Raw genomic sequence first — 16,807 nt, forward strand, 5'->3', positions numbered from 1 at the left:
GTGCATCCGTACCAGGAAGCCAGATGGGGCATGGAGTGGGTTTGAAGACCCTTTTTCTAGAGAACAGAGAATGGACAAGCTGAAGAGGAACAAAGGACAGGTTCACTGGAGGGGGATGGGGGGAGAGGAAGAGGCGCTTGAAAGTTTCATTTCACTCCCAAACTGCATTCTACATAAATATTCCCCCTGAAATAACTTGAAAAACTTTATAAATCAGTGTTTCAGTTTTTTACTCTCCAAATGTTATACAATTCTTTAGCTAAAACAGGAGTAATGAGACAAAATGGTCCTGAAAAGTACAATAGAAAAATACTGTTGACTGGTTTATTTTCCCGAATGAGCAACAGACTATTTACAAATAAGCAGATCTCCAACGATGTGTATTAAAATGGCAAGTCTATTACTGTTTGAAATCTAAATGAAAAAGAAAATTTATTAAGGCACATTTGATCTGTGAGTTTTTAAAACAAACGAACTTTCTGGTGTAATGACAGATTTCACTTTTGTCCCCAAAACATGTGAGCACCAAAATTGTCAAAGAACACTTAATATTTAGTAAAACAGTAAGGAATGTAAAAATTGAGGAGGGAAAAGCATTTTCAAAAGGAAATCTTTGGAGATCAGTTTACTGCAAATAAAATAACACTAAACACACTCCTGATACACATAAATACTAATAGCCTAACAGGTACTTGAGAAATGGCCGAGCTCTAAAAATGGATATTAAATAAATTAAAGGTATTTCAGATACAAAGAATAAAACAAAACAGTAATAAAAGATTGAAACAGCCAACTCCACCAATGTAACACAGACAGGATGAACAAAACCAAAATACATTTTCCCCCAATGCTTTCATTAGGGCGGGTTTTTGTTTGTTTTAGCTTGTGTACATTAGATTTATTACAATAATTCTTCTTTGCCATTCCAAATATTAATAGTGTACCCTTTAAAGATGAGGAGAAAAAAAAAAAAAACAAAAAACCAAATCCTTCTTGGAATTTAATGCCAGGTCCATTAAGCCACACGAATTACGACGACAGCCATTCATCTTACTGTGCCTTTCTCCCCTTGCTTTTAAAACAACTCCGTGACCACAATGAGCACAAGTTGGGGGAAAGAATCAACTTTGGAAAGCTCTCCCGACAATGATGATACAGCTTATTATCACATTTCCTTATTTTACAATTAGAACATGAAATGGCTTTAAAAAAAAAAATCGCCATTGAAAAAAAAAAAAAAAAGACAAAAGGTCGAATCTGTGCAACGTTACCAGTTACAACAAAACATGTACCAGAGTTACAGTGTTCTGTTACATTAATACTTTGCAGGAACGTTCATGTTTTCTACCATAGGACCACAGCAAAGGGGTCTGAAAAGAAACGCATAAAACACAACGAAACACGACAAGAAAGTTCTGTCCATCAGGTACATTTCAAGTCATTATCAAGCAGGCCTGCTACATGACGTTCAGCAAGAAAATGTGCTCAAAGGCAAACATGATCACATTTTTGTTCAAAAAGCTCAATCATTAAGGAGTCCTTTGTAAGAAAATCATGTGTAAAATATATCCTTGTATGGACTTCGAAAACGGATCATACAAAAAATTTTTGAAAAATAAATTAGATAATTAAAAACGTCTCTTCCAGCAAAGCTGGACCTTAGGCTGTCCTCACTGAGCCACTGTTATTGCTGTTTTTACTGTAACTTGGGTCGTTTTTTTCCAGCCACATTTCAGCCAGCTGCTGTGTGGACCCATATGTGGATGCTTTGGACCCCAAGCACATTTTGTACTGTTTGGGATCGAGATTGGGATCACAAAAGACAGGATGGTGGACGTGGACTACTCCCACTTCTTGGCTCCTAAATGTCTTCAAACCTGCCTGGACAACCTTGTTGAAAAGGTCCACATCCTCGAGCCCCCAGCCCTGGATGGAAACATCAAAGCCGCCTACTCGGACAAGATCTCCCTTGTAAATGCAAGTAATGCCAAACCCATAGTTTCTCCAGAAGCCAGTTTTCTGAGTGAAGGCAAAATGGTTATCACTGGGAACTTTCCCACTATAAACAATCTTTGGATCGTACTGGCTAAAGATGATTGGAAAATATATCTGTTGGCCCAGAACTGTATTTGCTCGACATCGCTGAAGGAATTCTGTAGTAAACACGAGGTCAACGTCACAGAAAAAGAGTAGAGACTCGTTACTGAACTGGGAAGACCCTACTTCAAGGGCCAGAGCTCTTGAAAACTCTCCAGACACAGGCAAAATCTGCATGTCAGCTTTAGGGTACTTAATGCGATAATCTCTCATGAGTTCAACTTGTTTGGCCTTGTCAGGGTTCGAGTCAGAATTGAAAAGCAGAACCACGAGCTTGACGTTCTGATTGGGAATGAGACACGTCTTCTCGAAGTTTCCCATGAATCTCACAAACATGTCGAAACGCCCAGACAATGGAATCAGTATATTTATCTTTTTCTCTTTGGGTTCTTTGTGCTCGTTCTTTGATCCAGGGAGCTGAAAGGGAACAAGTTTCTTCAGGGAATTTGAGAGAAAGGACAAGGATCCGGATTCCTGATTGATTTTCTTGGCCAATTCCTTTGCATCCAGTTCCTCGTGCTCCACAAACTGGATCTTGCTGAAGGTCTGCTGTAAATATGCATGTCGCCGGACGGGAACAGTCATTTTTTTCCCTTTGTGCTTTTTGTACAGAAGGAGCAGGTCCAGGATGTATTCGGCCCCATACATGGGGTTCACCCGGCGGTAGCCATACTGTATCTCCTTGAAGTCAATAATGCGTCCTCTGGTCTTGGCATTGGCGTTGATCATCTCCATGACCTGCATGACAATGTCATCCAGGGCCTCCCTCTGAGCGGAGTCCATCCCTCTCCGAGGCGGCTGGCCCTCAGCCGCAGAATACAAGTATTTCCCAGTCAGAAACTCCCACTCCAGGATCTCCTCCCGCTGGCGGGGCTGAAACCTCATGAAGGAAGGTGGGATTCCCAGCTGGAGGTCTTCTTTGTGAATCTCCGTGTTGCTGTATCTGCCCATCAGGACGATCTCTCGGTGGAGCTGGATGGTACGGTGGCGAAGCTCGGCTATCTTGCGGCTGAGCATGTAGCTGTGGAGCCGGTACTGGTAGGGTGGGTTTTTGTTGGGGTGCAGGGTGATGGCTCGGTGAATTTTACTATTATGGAGATCTCTAATGTACCCCTTTTTGTTCTGTTCGTAATTCTCATAAAAAAGCTGCTGCATCTGTTAAGGGGAAAAAAAAAGATGGCGAGGTTAGTATCACGTGACTCTGTCCCTCTAGTCTCGCATTTCCTTACACACCTGCAAAGTCTTCAAAAAAATCTAAATATTTGAAATCTTTCCAAATGAGCCACCAAAGCATACCAGAAGCCTTAGGTAAAGCCCAATCTCCAGCAGTCCGATGGGATGAAATGAGTAAGAAATATGAACTGCATCAAGAAATAAGCCTTCATCAATAACCAGAATTGGCCAATATAATTCTGAAGGCAAACCGAATTTTAAGAAAGTTTTCCTATAGAAAAGGTGTAATCTTCAGATCACAGTCAGCATACCTGGAAGAGAATGTCACCCTGGGTCCCCACCAAGCCCATGTAAGGGACCCAAGAGCCGAGGTCCCCCCTCCTGCAGACTGGCCCCCAGTGGGAGCTGCTGCCCAGCTGGAAGAGCAGACCCTACAGCTACCCCTACACAGGATGGTGTAAAGAGAAAAACTCCAGGAGCGGGACCTGATGCAGGACTAACACTGCTTCCAGGGAGCTGAAGACAAGGAAAGGGGAGGAGACCTGCCATCTGGAAGGGCATGCTACAGGCGAAGCAAGGTTCTGCAAGGTCACTGGAAGTGAGCACTTTCACTTGCTTGTTCCTAGTGTCAAGTGCACCTCCCCACGGCCTCTGTGCAGGCAGGAGAGGGTCTGCTCACTCAGCACCGGGGCTCCAGCACTGGCAAAGGGCAGCACACGGCGGGCTCAGAATGTCCAGCTAAAAGGCAGGCAACCCAAACGGGCCCATTATTCCACCAACTCGTCCCCTGTCCTGGGACACTGGCTTGCAGGGAGCAGGGGGGACAAAGGTTTGAGGTCCATCAGCCCAAATGCGGCATGTTCCTTAAGTCAGATAGAGAGTATACTTAATTCCCCTGAACATCCGAGCGGTAAGATGATGAGTATCTACAAAGCCTTCTGGAACGAAGAATAAAAATCTGCAAAAACCATTCAATAATATTGAAGTTGGTATGTGATAAATTAGTCCTGTTTCATTTGTGGGTCATTTTGGGGTTTTGTTCATATTGCTAAATACTAACGCTTGATAGGGTGATATGTATGTGAACCAAGCAGTTTATGTGCCTTTGGAAAGTCTTTTTTTTTTTTTTTCTAAGACATGGCAATCAATGTAACAGTAAAATATATGGGTTAGCATTTTTACATCCAGTTTTCTTCTTCGATATGATACTACAAACTACCAATAAATAAAGCCAATAAGAAAGAAAAAAAGGGGAAATACTTCCACAGAATGGTGAGAGAGATAGAAACAGAGACAGAAAGACAGAGAGGAAGAGGGGGCAAAGAATACAGTCCAGGTTCTGAGCAAGGCCTCCACCCACATTCACTCCCTCACTCAATTCTCAGGGAGCCACGAGTCTGGCAAATGCTGACCTTCTCAAACTCGGCCCTTTGCTCTCCTGGACGCCTGTGAGGTCCATTCGCAGAGCAGGACTTAGCCTGGAATAAGACAACATCTCGGAAGTGCCCTGTTTCCAACTTTCTTCCCACAAGGTCTGTGATCAACATGTGACCTGGGTGCATGGGATCAGCCACTGAGGTAGTTCCCAAATTCTAAATTAATTAGAAAAAGCAGTCAGGTGTCAAAGAAGCTAGAAGGCAGGCAGAGCATCCTGAACCTGGGAGAGCATCCCCGCCGTTGTGGTGTGCCAGGAGGCACTGGGCGCACGCAGGGTGCTCCCTGACCGGCCTGCAGGGCCCCTCGTAGTTTCTGCTTCCAGGGAATAGCATACAACACAGGCACTCACTGATATGCGACTTTACACATGTCTTCTGTCATTTACCAGGCAATGCGGGAGAGCAAAACTCTAATGCTGGACTCAAACGGCCAGAAGCAAGGCTGCAGTCCGGGATGTGCTTAGGGAAAGCAGGGCGCCTGGACTCCCCTTACCCCTGCGGGCCCCAACAGCAGCCCGGAGGCCCTTCCTCCAGTTATCTGAGTCCTGCCCCCTCCCCCCTCCCCTGAGGATGCCACCTGGGTGTGGGGGAGCTCTGGAAAGGACACAGCAGTGCCCCCACCACCATGGCAAAGGAATCAGCAATGGCCCAGGGCTCCATGCCTGCGGACTAGTAAAACAACTACTGTATGAGAGACGGAAGGCTATGTAATAATTTATATGTATTTGTTATGATGACATAGTATTTTCATTTTGTCCATTTAAAATTTTTAACAGTGGGCATGAAGAACCATGGCTTGTTTTAAAGGTCTCTCCATTTGCAAGAATATAAACACAATGAACCATACAAGCTGCTTTCCAAAATTAGGTCAGAAGAGCCTGAAGCCGGTGGTGTTCCTCCCCCATCCGGCCCTTGCCCCCTGCAGACAGCTAGTGCCCAGCCCACCTCCCCGGGGTCTCAGGCCTTCTCTTCTCTCTCCAGGCTGGACTATGCCTCCTCAGGGCTTCCCAATGGGGCTCCCTGCAGAATTCTGTTCTCCTTCCCTCAGGGCCATTTTGACACAGTAGCAAAAATGGTCTTAAAATACAAATCAGAGGCTTATGGCTAAAAATGAAGTCCTAGAACCCATATGATTCTTTCCAAATTATCTCTTCAAAGAGAAGAAAGAAGTAAGAAAGGAATAAACCCACAAGGACCAAGAGAATGGGAGAGGAAACACAGTAGGGAAGAGATGCCCCCAAATGCTGAGGACATGAAAAGGGAGCCAAGGAAGATGGCAGCTAACGGCCTGCTCTAAACAGTAAGCCAATGTGCCCTTCAGAACCCCAGGAAAGGTGCTGTGAAAGGCAGGGGTGAGGCCCAGTGCTGGACTCAGCGAAACCATAGGCACATGGAGGGAGGAGAGCGCTGGCAGATGTCCAGCATCTTCAAAGACATGCTCCAGGTTACTCTGCCATTTAGATGATGGGGGTGTTGCCCAAATTCATGTAGGACTGCCCACCAACTGTAACAGAATCAGGATGCACGAGGAGCAAGTATTGGAGGTTTCTTAACACGGTCATCATTTACAGTAGTTGTTCCAGAAGAGATCTGTCTACAGGCTCCTTCCCTCACTCCTCTAGGACTTAGTTCACTGAACAGCTGGGCAGGGATGAAAGCAAGGCTGACAGCTGGAGGGAAATGAACGTCTAAAGAGCAGGGCTCCCAGCCCTTTCCTCAAATGGGTCTCAGAGCACTCACCCTCCACTCTCCATTCCCAGTAGGAGACTGGAAGAGTCTTTTCTGCATCAATTAAACATTCCCATTGATTATCTGGAGTCCTCCTGCAAAAGGGATCGCCCAAGGCCAGATCACTACAGCTATGACACTAGTTTAAGGAATCTTGCCTACAGGGCTTTCAGTTAGCTTCTTCAATGCCTGAGTCTTCCTTGATCATCAACAGCCAGGGACCATCAGGCAGCTGAAGGAGGGTTCCAACAGGAAAGATGGAGACAGAACACAGAAACAAAAGATTGCCAAAAGAGAAACAATGCAGTGAACAGAAGAGAAAACAACGGAAACAAAAAACAAACCTGTAGCACATTAACACAGAAGACAAGGCACTTGTGCAACAAAAACTGAATAATGTAAAAAAAAAAAAAAAAAATCAAAAAAACCAAAAACGCTCTTGAAAATAAACATAAAATAGCCAAAGAAAAAAAGGAGAGTTTGAGGATAAAGCTGAAGGACATCCCAGAAAAGAGAGATGAAAACAAAACCAGGAAACAGAAAAGTATTCATTCCAAAAAGAGAAAAGCACATGAGGGAGAGAGTAACAATACAGAAAATGGGCTCAGAATTAAAGACACAGTTGCTGAATTAAACCCCAACTACCTAGTACTAAGAGTACAAACTCGGAACACCACAGATAAAGCAATCTGAAAAACTTCCAAAGAGGAGGAAAAGGGCCATGTATAAATTAACCAGAAACTAGAGTGCTCTGTCCTGACTGGAAGAGAAAGACCAATGCCTTGTTAAAAGCAGGGGGGGAGTGAAAGTTATTCTCAATGGAGAATTCTCTTCCCAACCAAACGACCCATCGAGTAGGAGGGTAGAAGAGAGATTTTCAGACATTCAAGGACGGTTTTACCTTGTACTCATTCCATCCCAGCTATGAAAGGATGTGCCCTTCTAGAGTGAAGGAATACATCTAGAAAGATGATCACATAGGATCCTGGAAACAAAAGGTACAACAGAGAAGAAAGCAAAGAGAGCCCCAGAAAGTCAGTGCAGGTAAGCCCCATAAGAAGAGTGCAATGGACTGGATGTCTGCGGACTCCCAATTCACCCCAACTGACACGCTGAAGTGCTCTCAACGTGATGTTATCTGGAGGTGGCGCCTCTGGAAGGTGACTGAGTTTAGATGAAGTCATGAGGGTGAGGCCCCTGCGGTGGGATGGGGGCCTGTATAAGGGGGTGAAGGGACCAGAGCACTCAGTCCCCACCAAGATGGTACACAAGAAAGCAGGTCTGTAAACCAGGCAGACGGTCGTCACCAGAACCTGACCATGCAGATACCTTCATCTCAGACCTCCAGCCTCCAGAACTGTGAGAAATACATTTCTGCTGTTTAAACCACCCAGTTGACAGTGTTTTTGCTCTGGCAGCCAGGACAGACTTGAGACAAAGAGTTCTAGAGCAGACTGGGGGAACTGGTATCCAGACATTCACTACATCTCCAGAGTCTGGCTCATGCCGGACACAAGACGCTCAGCAGTTATTTGGTGAATTTATGATAAACAGGAAAGTCTTTACGCACAGCAGGTATCAAGATACTGTGGCATGATTTAACGCAGAAGAACACAGATGACGAGGGCTGACAGACATGAGATCCTCAGTAACTAACGATGAGGGATAAGTCTGAGGTCACTCTGGCTAGAATATATTTTGGAATGTAAAAATCAGCAGTGTATTTTGAGGAAAAATAAGTACCCTCCAGACAAAGGATGTAGTTGTTATTTGTCCTTTACTCCCTAGAAAACTGAGTCCATGACTACACATTTTATTCTTGGCTATCAAAACCCTATGCATGGAGAGTGATCTCCAAAGGGAGTCCTCTGTGCAGTGCATGGTCTGCTGCACATGACTGCTGCTTCTTACAGGCTCACCAGGACATCACATCCCCGAACACTTTCAGGACTACATTTCTCAACATCTTTTAGAGGCCGTCTGAGGCTATGACTTTCATAGTGTCGGACGTCTCGGCAAGCTTCACCCAAAACAGAGTATGTGTGCTAAAGGCATAAACACAAAGAAAAGATCACTTATGTCCACATTTGCTCTTTTAGACAAGGAGCTATTTAGATTTTTCTTAGGATCATAGCAGGTGTCTTTTCCATCCAGTCTGTCAGGTGGGTGGCTTCTTTGTCTAAAATGTTTATTTTGTAGTAATATTAGTGTACTAAGTAAATCCTTTGGGGGTGATACAGGAGGGGAGAGCACGAGCTAGTCTGGGCATAGACTTGGCCTCATATGTAACAGAATAAGTGCTGTTCCCCCGAACCCACACGCTCACGCCATCTCTGTCTTGCAAAAGATTTCTTCATTTAAAAAAGAAAAAAGGATATAACATAACATTCCTTTCATTCAGATTTTTAGAGGTTAGTCAGAAGATACCTACAACTTTCCTCTAAGTTCACATTCTCTGTCTGTAATCGTTCCTGGGGATTTTAAGGCTTCCATAAGCCCGTTAGTCAATTTCTTGCATAAAAAACATGGAAGAAAGCCTTTTTAAAACACATACAGCACTACTGATGGTTTAATTTCCAGTGTCCATAATACAGCTCTTAAGCTTTGTTCTAAAAAGTGTCCCCATAACCTTGGACTCCGGAAAAGCCATCTCCTGTACTGTGAGATGTTTCAGAACTGTGACTCATTCTATGGTAAATCTGAGAGGGGCTAACAAATATCAAGGTCACGCTATTCCCAGGAACTTCTAGCCCAGCTGGGAACACCCATCAACTACCCACATCTAATCTTCAGTTAACAAATACCGACTGCTACAGTCTTCATTAGCAAATGTCCTTGGCATCCTCTGCAAGGAAGGCCAACATTCTCATTAAGTCACGGTTCTCCCCATTAGCTGTTTACATTAGTGTCCATCATTAAATATGTATTTCAGCTGCATCAACAGACTATCACTGCTCCAGATCGATGGATATTTCTTCATTCTGATTTATGCAGCATTTCAATTCTTTGCAGAGAATTTTTCTTATCCTTTTCTGCTGAAAAACGTTTCAAAGAAAATATGGGTTGCCTAAATGTCAGGAGATCATAACTGGTAACAGTTTCAAAATCATCTCACAGTTTTATATATTTAAATTAACATTCTCATATACCTATAGGTAGGGTTTTTCCAGAGAATTTACTGGCTGAAGCAGGACCTTTAGAGATGAAAGAGAAAATCTGTTAATAAATTAGGCCAAGATCACTGGCGTAAACTGGCCTGTCCGTGGCTCTCGGGACATATGGTCACTCCACATGCCCCTATTAGGTCTCTCTCCTAATGCGTTTGTATAGGCTTTGCCAATTTGCATTCAATTAGTAAGTTCAAGGATTAGGTGCTTTGTATTTTAAAGAGTTCATTTAAAAAAGCAAATTTTTTCATGGGAATTATGCTGGGCCTCTAGTGGTAAAAAAAAAAAAAAAAAAAAGAAAGAAAGAAAAATAATAAGAGCTGTATGTTTGTGTCTTGATCCATTAGTGCCAAAATCTGAAATCTAAATACCTTTTTGAGAAGTCTGACGCAGTTCTAAAGACCTGAGAACTCAGCTTGGCAAACTATTATGAAAACTGTTGGTAGTAAGGTAATACTTCTACATAAAACAATAAGCAAAGTGATCACACTGAAATCAATAGAGTCTGTGGGTGAACATTTCGTGAATAGTCAACAGAGGCAGTGGAAAGAGAACGCCCTTATCTGCAGTCAGAAAACTATCTAAACTTCCATCTCTGCTCTTTACTAACGTTTGACCTTGTGGGAGTCAATTAAGCTTTCCGGGCACTGCCTTTCCCCACCCCCCCCCACCCCCCACCATAGATAAAGAAGCAAATGTGGCAGCATTATGAAGAATGAATGTACGCACAATTATCTTCAAAAGAACAAAGTCTTGCGCAAATGTGGCACCAAATACTTACTGAACACATTAAAGGCACCCTATGAGGCAGGGGAAATCTAAAAGGTCAAGTACAAAGAAAAGATAAGTTTGCACACAAAGATAAAGCACACAGTGGGCAGCACTACCACCTGGGCCCTCAGCCTGCTCTTAAGGGAAGTGTACGAAGGGCTCTCCCTCTGTATAGGTGTTTCTCTAAAACCTGACTCACAGCAGGTGCCTGGGTCCAGTCACCGTTGGCCACCAGCTGGCCACCACATACGCATCCCCTCACAGTGCTCCTTCCTAACCCTAGTCCGTATGTGGCCATATACAGCTCTCACCCTGGAGCAAATAACCATAGGAAAAGCAACTTAAGCTATAGCCTAAGGGATCGCCAAAAAACAAACAAAAACAGAAATAAAACTAAAAACAATCTTACGGGGCAATATTGGGGAAGTGCACCAGGTTAGGGAAGTTGGAGGACAGGGACACATAGGAACACAGGCCCAGTGGGTTCAGATCTGATGTTTTTACAGAAAAGCTAGAAATATGGCTATTTTTGTATAAGTTTCCTACTTTTTATTTTTGTTTTTATGTTTATTTATTTTTGAAAGAGAGAGAGAAAGAGAGTGAGTAGCGGAGAGGCAGAGAGAGAGAGACAGAATCCGAAGCAGGCTCCAGGCTCTGAGCTGTCAGCACAGAGCCTGACATGAGACTCAAACTCACGAAATGTGAGATCATGACTGGAGCTGAAGCCGGATGCTCAACCAACTGAGCCACCTAGGTGCCCATAAAGTTTCCTAATTTTTAAATGTTAGCCACCAATTCAAATTTTAGAATGAGAGACAGAGAAATATGAGCCCAAATGAACCTGTGGGCCAAATGTGGCATACAAGTTCATTTCCTTGTAGGATTTTTTGAAGTCAAGATTCCTGATTTGTTGTGGAATCTCATTCTAAATAAAGACATTTTAAAACATTTTAACTTGCCACATTTATCAAGTAATATCTTACACACACACACACACACACACACACACACACACACACACACACCTAAAGATCCAAGCAGGCTTTGAATGATGAAGGTCCAGGAGCACCTGGGTGGCACAGTCGGTTAAGCATCTGACTTCGGCTCAGGTATGAACTCACTCTCTCTCTCTCTCTCTCTCTCTCTCTCTCTCTCTCTCTCTCTCAAAAATAAAGATTAAAAAAAAATTTTTTTTAATGATGAAAGTCTAATGAGTTAGGACAACCCAGTGGAGTTGCAGTCACAAGACGAGGCCACCAGAGGAGGGCAGCAAGGCCAGTGGAGGGGGAGCAAGAGCACAGCCCAATTCCTGTTCACTCCAGCCTTTTCAAAGTACAGCTTCTGCTTGAGAACCTGATGGTAGATATCATGGCTTTGTTTCACACATTCAAGTCAGTATTTCTGTCACACGGTGGTGAGGGAGTCTGCATAGGGACTCCCAGGCTTAATAATCCTGCAATTAACCCCATGTAAATCTGAGAAGGGGCTCTCACTCTGCAATTACAAAGGGTTGAGTTCCTACAGTTGTCTTTAAGAAATGGGGAAAGGGGAAGGAAAGGGAGTGTTTCCGGGGGAAGGGGGGAGCTCTTAAATTCTACAGTATCAGATTTCTAGAGAAGTGATACAAATAAACATTTTCTAAACATAGGCAACCAACAAAGGAGCAAAGGCAATATAAGCTGAAGCAAAGATAGTCTTTTCAGCAAATGTTGCCAGAGCAACTGAACACTCACAAGAAAAAACAAACAAACAAAAATCAATCTGGACATCGACTTTACACCCTTCACAGAAATTAACTCAAGACAGACCACAGACCTGAATGTAAAAACACAAAACTATAAAAGTCCTTGGAGATAACAGGAGGCAACACAGAGAACCCTGGGTATGGAGACGACGTTTTAATACTGCACCAAAGGTGATCCGTGAGAGGAATAATTGAGGAGCCGGACTTCATCAAAATTAAAAAACTTCTCTGCAAAAGACAATGTCAAAAGAATGAGAAGAAAATCCAGAGGCTGGGAGAAAATGTTTGCAAAAAACATATCTGATAAAGGACAAGTGTCCAAAATACACAAAGAACTTTCAAAACTCCCCAAAGAAGATACGCAGATGACCAATAAGCATGTGAAAAGATGTTTAACATCGTATGACATTAGAGAAATGCAAAATAAAATGAGATACCACCACAGACCTATTAAAATGGACAAAATCCAAAATACTGGTAACATCAACTGCTGGCAAGCATATGGATCAACAGACCCTCTCATGGGGCGTCTCGGTGGCTCAGGTTTTGGCTCAGGTCATGATCTCACGGTTTCGTGAGTTTGAGCCCCACATTAGGCTCTGTGCTGACGATGCGGACCCTCTTAGAATTCTCTCTCTCCCTCACTCTCCACCCCCCTCCCCTGCTCATGCTGTCTTTGTCTCTCTCAAAATAAATAAATAAAACTTAAAAAAAATAAAAAATAAAAAAATATAGGATCTCTCGTTCATTGATAGTGGGAATACAAAATGGCACAGCCTCTAAAGACATTTGGCAGTTTCTTACAAAATTAAACGTACACTTAACTGTTAGATCTAGCAATTACATTCCTTGGTATTTAACCAACTGAATCAAAAACTTACATCCACACAAAAAGCTGCACACAGGTGCAGCAGCTTTAGTCATAAATTCCCAAACCTGCAGTCAACCAGTGTGTCCTTCAAGCAGGTGAATGAATAAACTGTGGTACATCCAGACAATGGAAAATTATTCAGCAATAAAAAGAAATGAGCTATCAAGCCACGAAAAGACACAGAGGAACCTCTAATGTGTATCATTAAGTGAAAGAAGCCAATCTGAAAAGGTCACTACATACTGTACAATTCCAACTATAGGACATCCTGGAAAAGGCAAAACCATGGATACAATATAAGGATCAGTGGTTGCCAAGAGTTAGGGGAGAGGGGGTGCACAGAGGATTTTTAGGGAAGTGACACTACTCAGTATAATACTACAATGGTGAGAGAATGCACAACATCGAGAGGGAACGCTAATGTAAACTAGGGACTAGGTGATTATGATGTGTCAGTGCAGGCCCACCGACTGTAACAAATGTACCATTCTGTGGGGGTGCTGATGACATGATCGCGGGGTTGGGGGAGAGACGGGTATATGGGAACACTACAGTCTGCTCAACTTCCCTTTAAACCTCAACTGCTCTAAAAAATAGTAACTTAAAAAATGTTGAAAAAAAAAATTAAAAAAAAAAAAAAAAACAGGGGCGCCTGGGTGGCGCAGTCGGTTAAGCGTCCGACTTCAGCCAGGTCACGATCTCGCGGTCCGTGAGTTCGAGCCCCGCGTCAGGCTCTGGGCTGATGGCTCGGAGCCTGGAGCCTGTTTCCGATTCTGTGTCTCCCTCTCTCTCTGCCCCTCCCCCGTTCATGCTCTGTCTCTCTCTGTCCCAAAAATAAATAAAAAATGTTGAAAAAAAAAAATTAAAAAAAAAAAAAAATAGTAACTTAATTTTTTAAAAACTCACAGGCAACCTAGTAGGAAAAAAAAATCCTCAAATTATGTTTTATGTTAATGTTTTATGTTAATAAAAGTAGATTCCAGGGGAAGATAGTCAATCCGTTTTCTCTGACTTGTTATTTATAATCAATTCTTTTGTTCTTCCCTTCCACTCATTAGTCTACTCCCTGCTCTAAGCAAAACAAACCCTTTAGAGGAATATATAAAATACTCTAGGATTCAGATCCTTGTGGAAAGAGATATGTGGAAACAAAATCCAAGCGATTAACAATTCACAATGAGTTAAGATTTTTTGGTCTTTGAAGACAGCAAACTAGAAAGCCCTATATAAAAAGAAGAGATTTTTTTTTTTGAGTATTTGAACATCTCATTAGTGTACCTCCTTCCCTCCCTTCCTCCCCCCACACGCACACACTCATTTTAATCCTTACAATTTTAAACCCCTTAAGGGCAAAACCTACTTTTGCTCTAGGTGCCTAGCACAAGCAGTTGCGCAATAAGCACTGGCTGAATAAATGAATGGGTGGATGTTACTTTTCCTACTTTACAAATGAGGACAAAAAAGATTAATCACTTAACACTGTAAGTGGCTCCAGGCGATATTTCAACATCACAATGACAGAGAAGCACCTTACCCAACGGAAGAGGTGACACGTTAGGAAAGAGAAGCCACATCGTACCACATGTGCCAGGCAAAGCTACCCCTGTCCTCAAGCCAACCCTGCCCCTCACATTCCCAGGCAGACCGTCCAGGGCTTGGTGGGCAGACCGGTCAAAGGCGAGACACACACTCAGCCCACCCCTGCCCCTCCCTGGCCCCCGCTTCCCCAACTCCCAACAGATACGGCAACAGGACCTCAGAAGACAGCCCCTGAACATGTAGATTCTGTCCTCAGAGACATGAAAGAGGAAAAGCATCCTTGAAAGAGGATCTTCTAGGGGCGCCTGGGTGGCGCAGTCGGTTAAGCGTCCGACTTCAGCCAGGTCACGATCTCGCGGTCCGTGAGTTCGAGCCCCGCGTCAGGCTCTGGGCTGATGGCTCGGAGCCTGGAGCCTGTTTCCGATTCTGTGTCTCCCTCTCTCTCTGCCCCTCCCCCGTTCATGCTCTGTCTCTCTCTGTCCCAAAAATAAAAATTAAAAACATTAAAAAAAAAAAATTTAAAAAAAAAAATAAAAATAAAAATAAAAATAAAAAAATAAAAAAAAAAAGAAAGAGGATCTTCTAGGGGCACCTGGGGGCTTCAGTCAGTTAAGCGTCTGACTTTGGCTCAGGTCGTCATCTCACGGTTTGATGTTTGAGAGTTTGAGCCCCGCATCGGGGCTCAGCCTGCTATGGGTCCTCTGTTCCCTTCTCTCTCTCTGCCCTGCTCTCTCTCTCTCTCTCAAAAAAAAAAAAAAAAAAAGATGGATCTAGAATTTTCAAAAATCTCACTTAGGGCCCCCTAGCTGCTCCGCCAGACTGAAGTTCCTTGAAGGCAGACCTCGCCCACTATTTCTGCAGCTCCAGCACAGAGCAGAGCCCGGCATGGGCCACAATCCCTTAATAAACACTGACACAAAGGAGAAAAGGTAAACAGCGGAGAATTTTAGTGTACTGAGCACATAATCATCCTACACTTCTAAAATAACCTACCCGACTTCCAAAACCATCAATAGAACCTTTCTGTTAGTTACATGTTAGGCAACACATTTGAACTGAAAGCGTGTCCTCTGACCCTTCAGAGGTACTTGATTTTTTTTTTTTTTAATCCTTATAACCTAATGGAAGTTGAACAGTTTATGATTTTAGAACATGGATAAGCAACACCTCTCAGAAGCTCCACGGGCACTTCCCACGCACTCACTCGTTCAAGCCTATGAGGTGGTACGATTATTATCCACATTTTCAAATCAGGAGATTCGAGCTGCCCAGTGCCCCACTGTCCCAGCTGCCCGGAGGGCTATTTCATGACAGCACGGGGGCTCTCCTGCAGGCACTGCTCTGGGCACAGGGCACACACAAAGGCCAGGCAGGTCCTGTCCTGCAGCTCACACTCCAGGGCTGGGGCAGGCAGGTAACTCAAGAGAGGAGACTGGAGCCCTGAGGAAATACAGAGGGTGGGGAGGCAGGGGACAGGGGAGTGGCGGGTAGGGGCAGGCCTCTGTGGCAGGGGGAAATCTGAGCAGTGACCTGACAGAAGTGAGGGGGAGGGAAGAGTTCCAAAGGCACCGTGGGTCAAAGACTAGACAATATGTGGTACTCCCTCTAGAACATTCATTTCTTCGGCAAGTATGACTCACATACTCTGTGCAAGGGCCACACTTAGGGGCAAATAGCAGGAACCGTGGCCAGGACACCGGCCTGAAGGTCCACCCAGGAGCTCTCCAGACACGGTGCCAAGTCCCCTCCCAACCTGCCCGTCCCTCTGTGCCAGCCCTTCCATGCTCACGGCAAGGCTCGTGCATGTGTGCAGTGGGGCCAAGCAGAAGTCTGGGGTTTAGGTAACGGAGTGAGTGTCGGGGGGAGGTATCTTAATGCTATAATCAATAAGGAAGGCTTAAAAGCTACCCCGAACTTTCTGAACAAGTATGTAAACTCCATGGAACCAAATTTTGGCCAGATGAAGCATCAAAGCAAGCAAGAGTTGAAAAGTCCCCTGTTTAATGTGCACACAACACAAACATTCCTGGGGCAAAGGAAGATCTGGTGACGACAGTACCAATCTCCTACACCAAGATGACGGGGACCTTCACTTTCTAAGAAAACCCGCTCTCTAGGCAAAGGTAGGATCATTTTCACTCTGTGAGCAGACAGACTGAGTCTCCACAATGGGGGTGTTGGGGTGGTGGGGGGGGGGGCAGAGGAGGAGGAACCATTCAGCACGGATTTCCACACCTCTCTCTCTCCACCCACTTCCTCCCTCACTTATGGGCAGCCACCC

At 44.1% G+C, this 16,807-nt stretch overlaps 1 protein-coding gene across 1 annotated transcript in view; it reads right to left on the reverse strand.

Annotated features, from left to right (window-relative positions):
- Window positions 1-213: 213 nt before the first annotated feature.
- The window catches only part of CHSY1 (chondroitin sulfate synthase 1), a 70,553-nt gene continuing 53,959 nt past the window's right edge, over window positions 214-16,807 (reverse strand). Inside the window, exon 3 of the mRNA XM_058736778.1 lies at window positions 214-3,252. Within this exon, the coding sequence (XP_058592761.1) occupies window positions 1,660-3,252 (1,593 nt within the window). The 3' untranslated portion in view covers window positions 214-1,659. The remainder of the gene's footprint in view (window positions 3,253-16,807) is intronic.

This window comes from Neofelis nebulosa, chromosome 7, assembly GCF_028018385.1.
Source record: "Neofelis nebulosa isolate mNeoNeb1 chromosome 7, mNeoNeb1.pri, whole genome shotgun sequence".
Taxonomy (NCBI): Eukaryota; Metazoa; Chordata; class Mammalia; order Carnivora; family Felidae; genus Neofelis; species Neofelis nebulosa.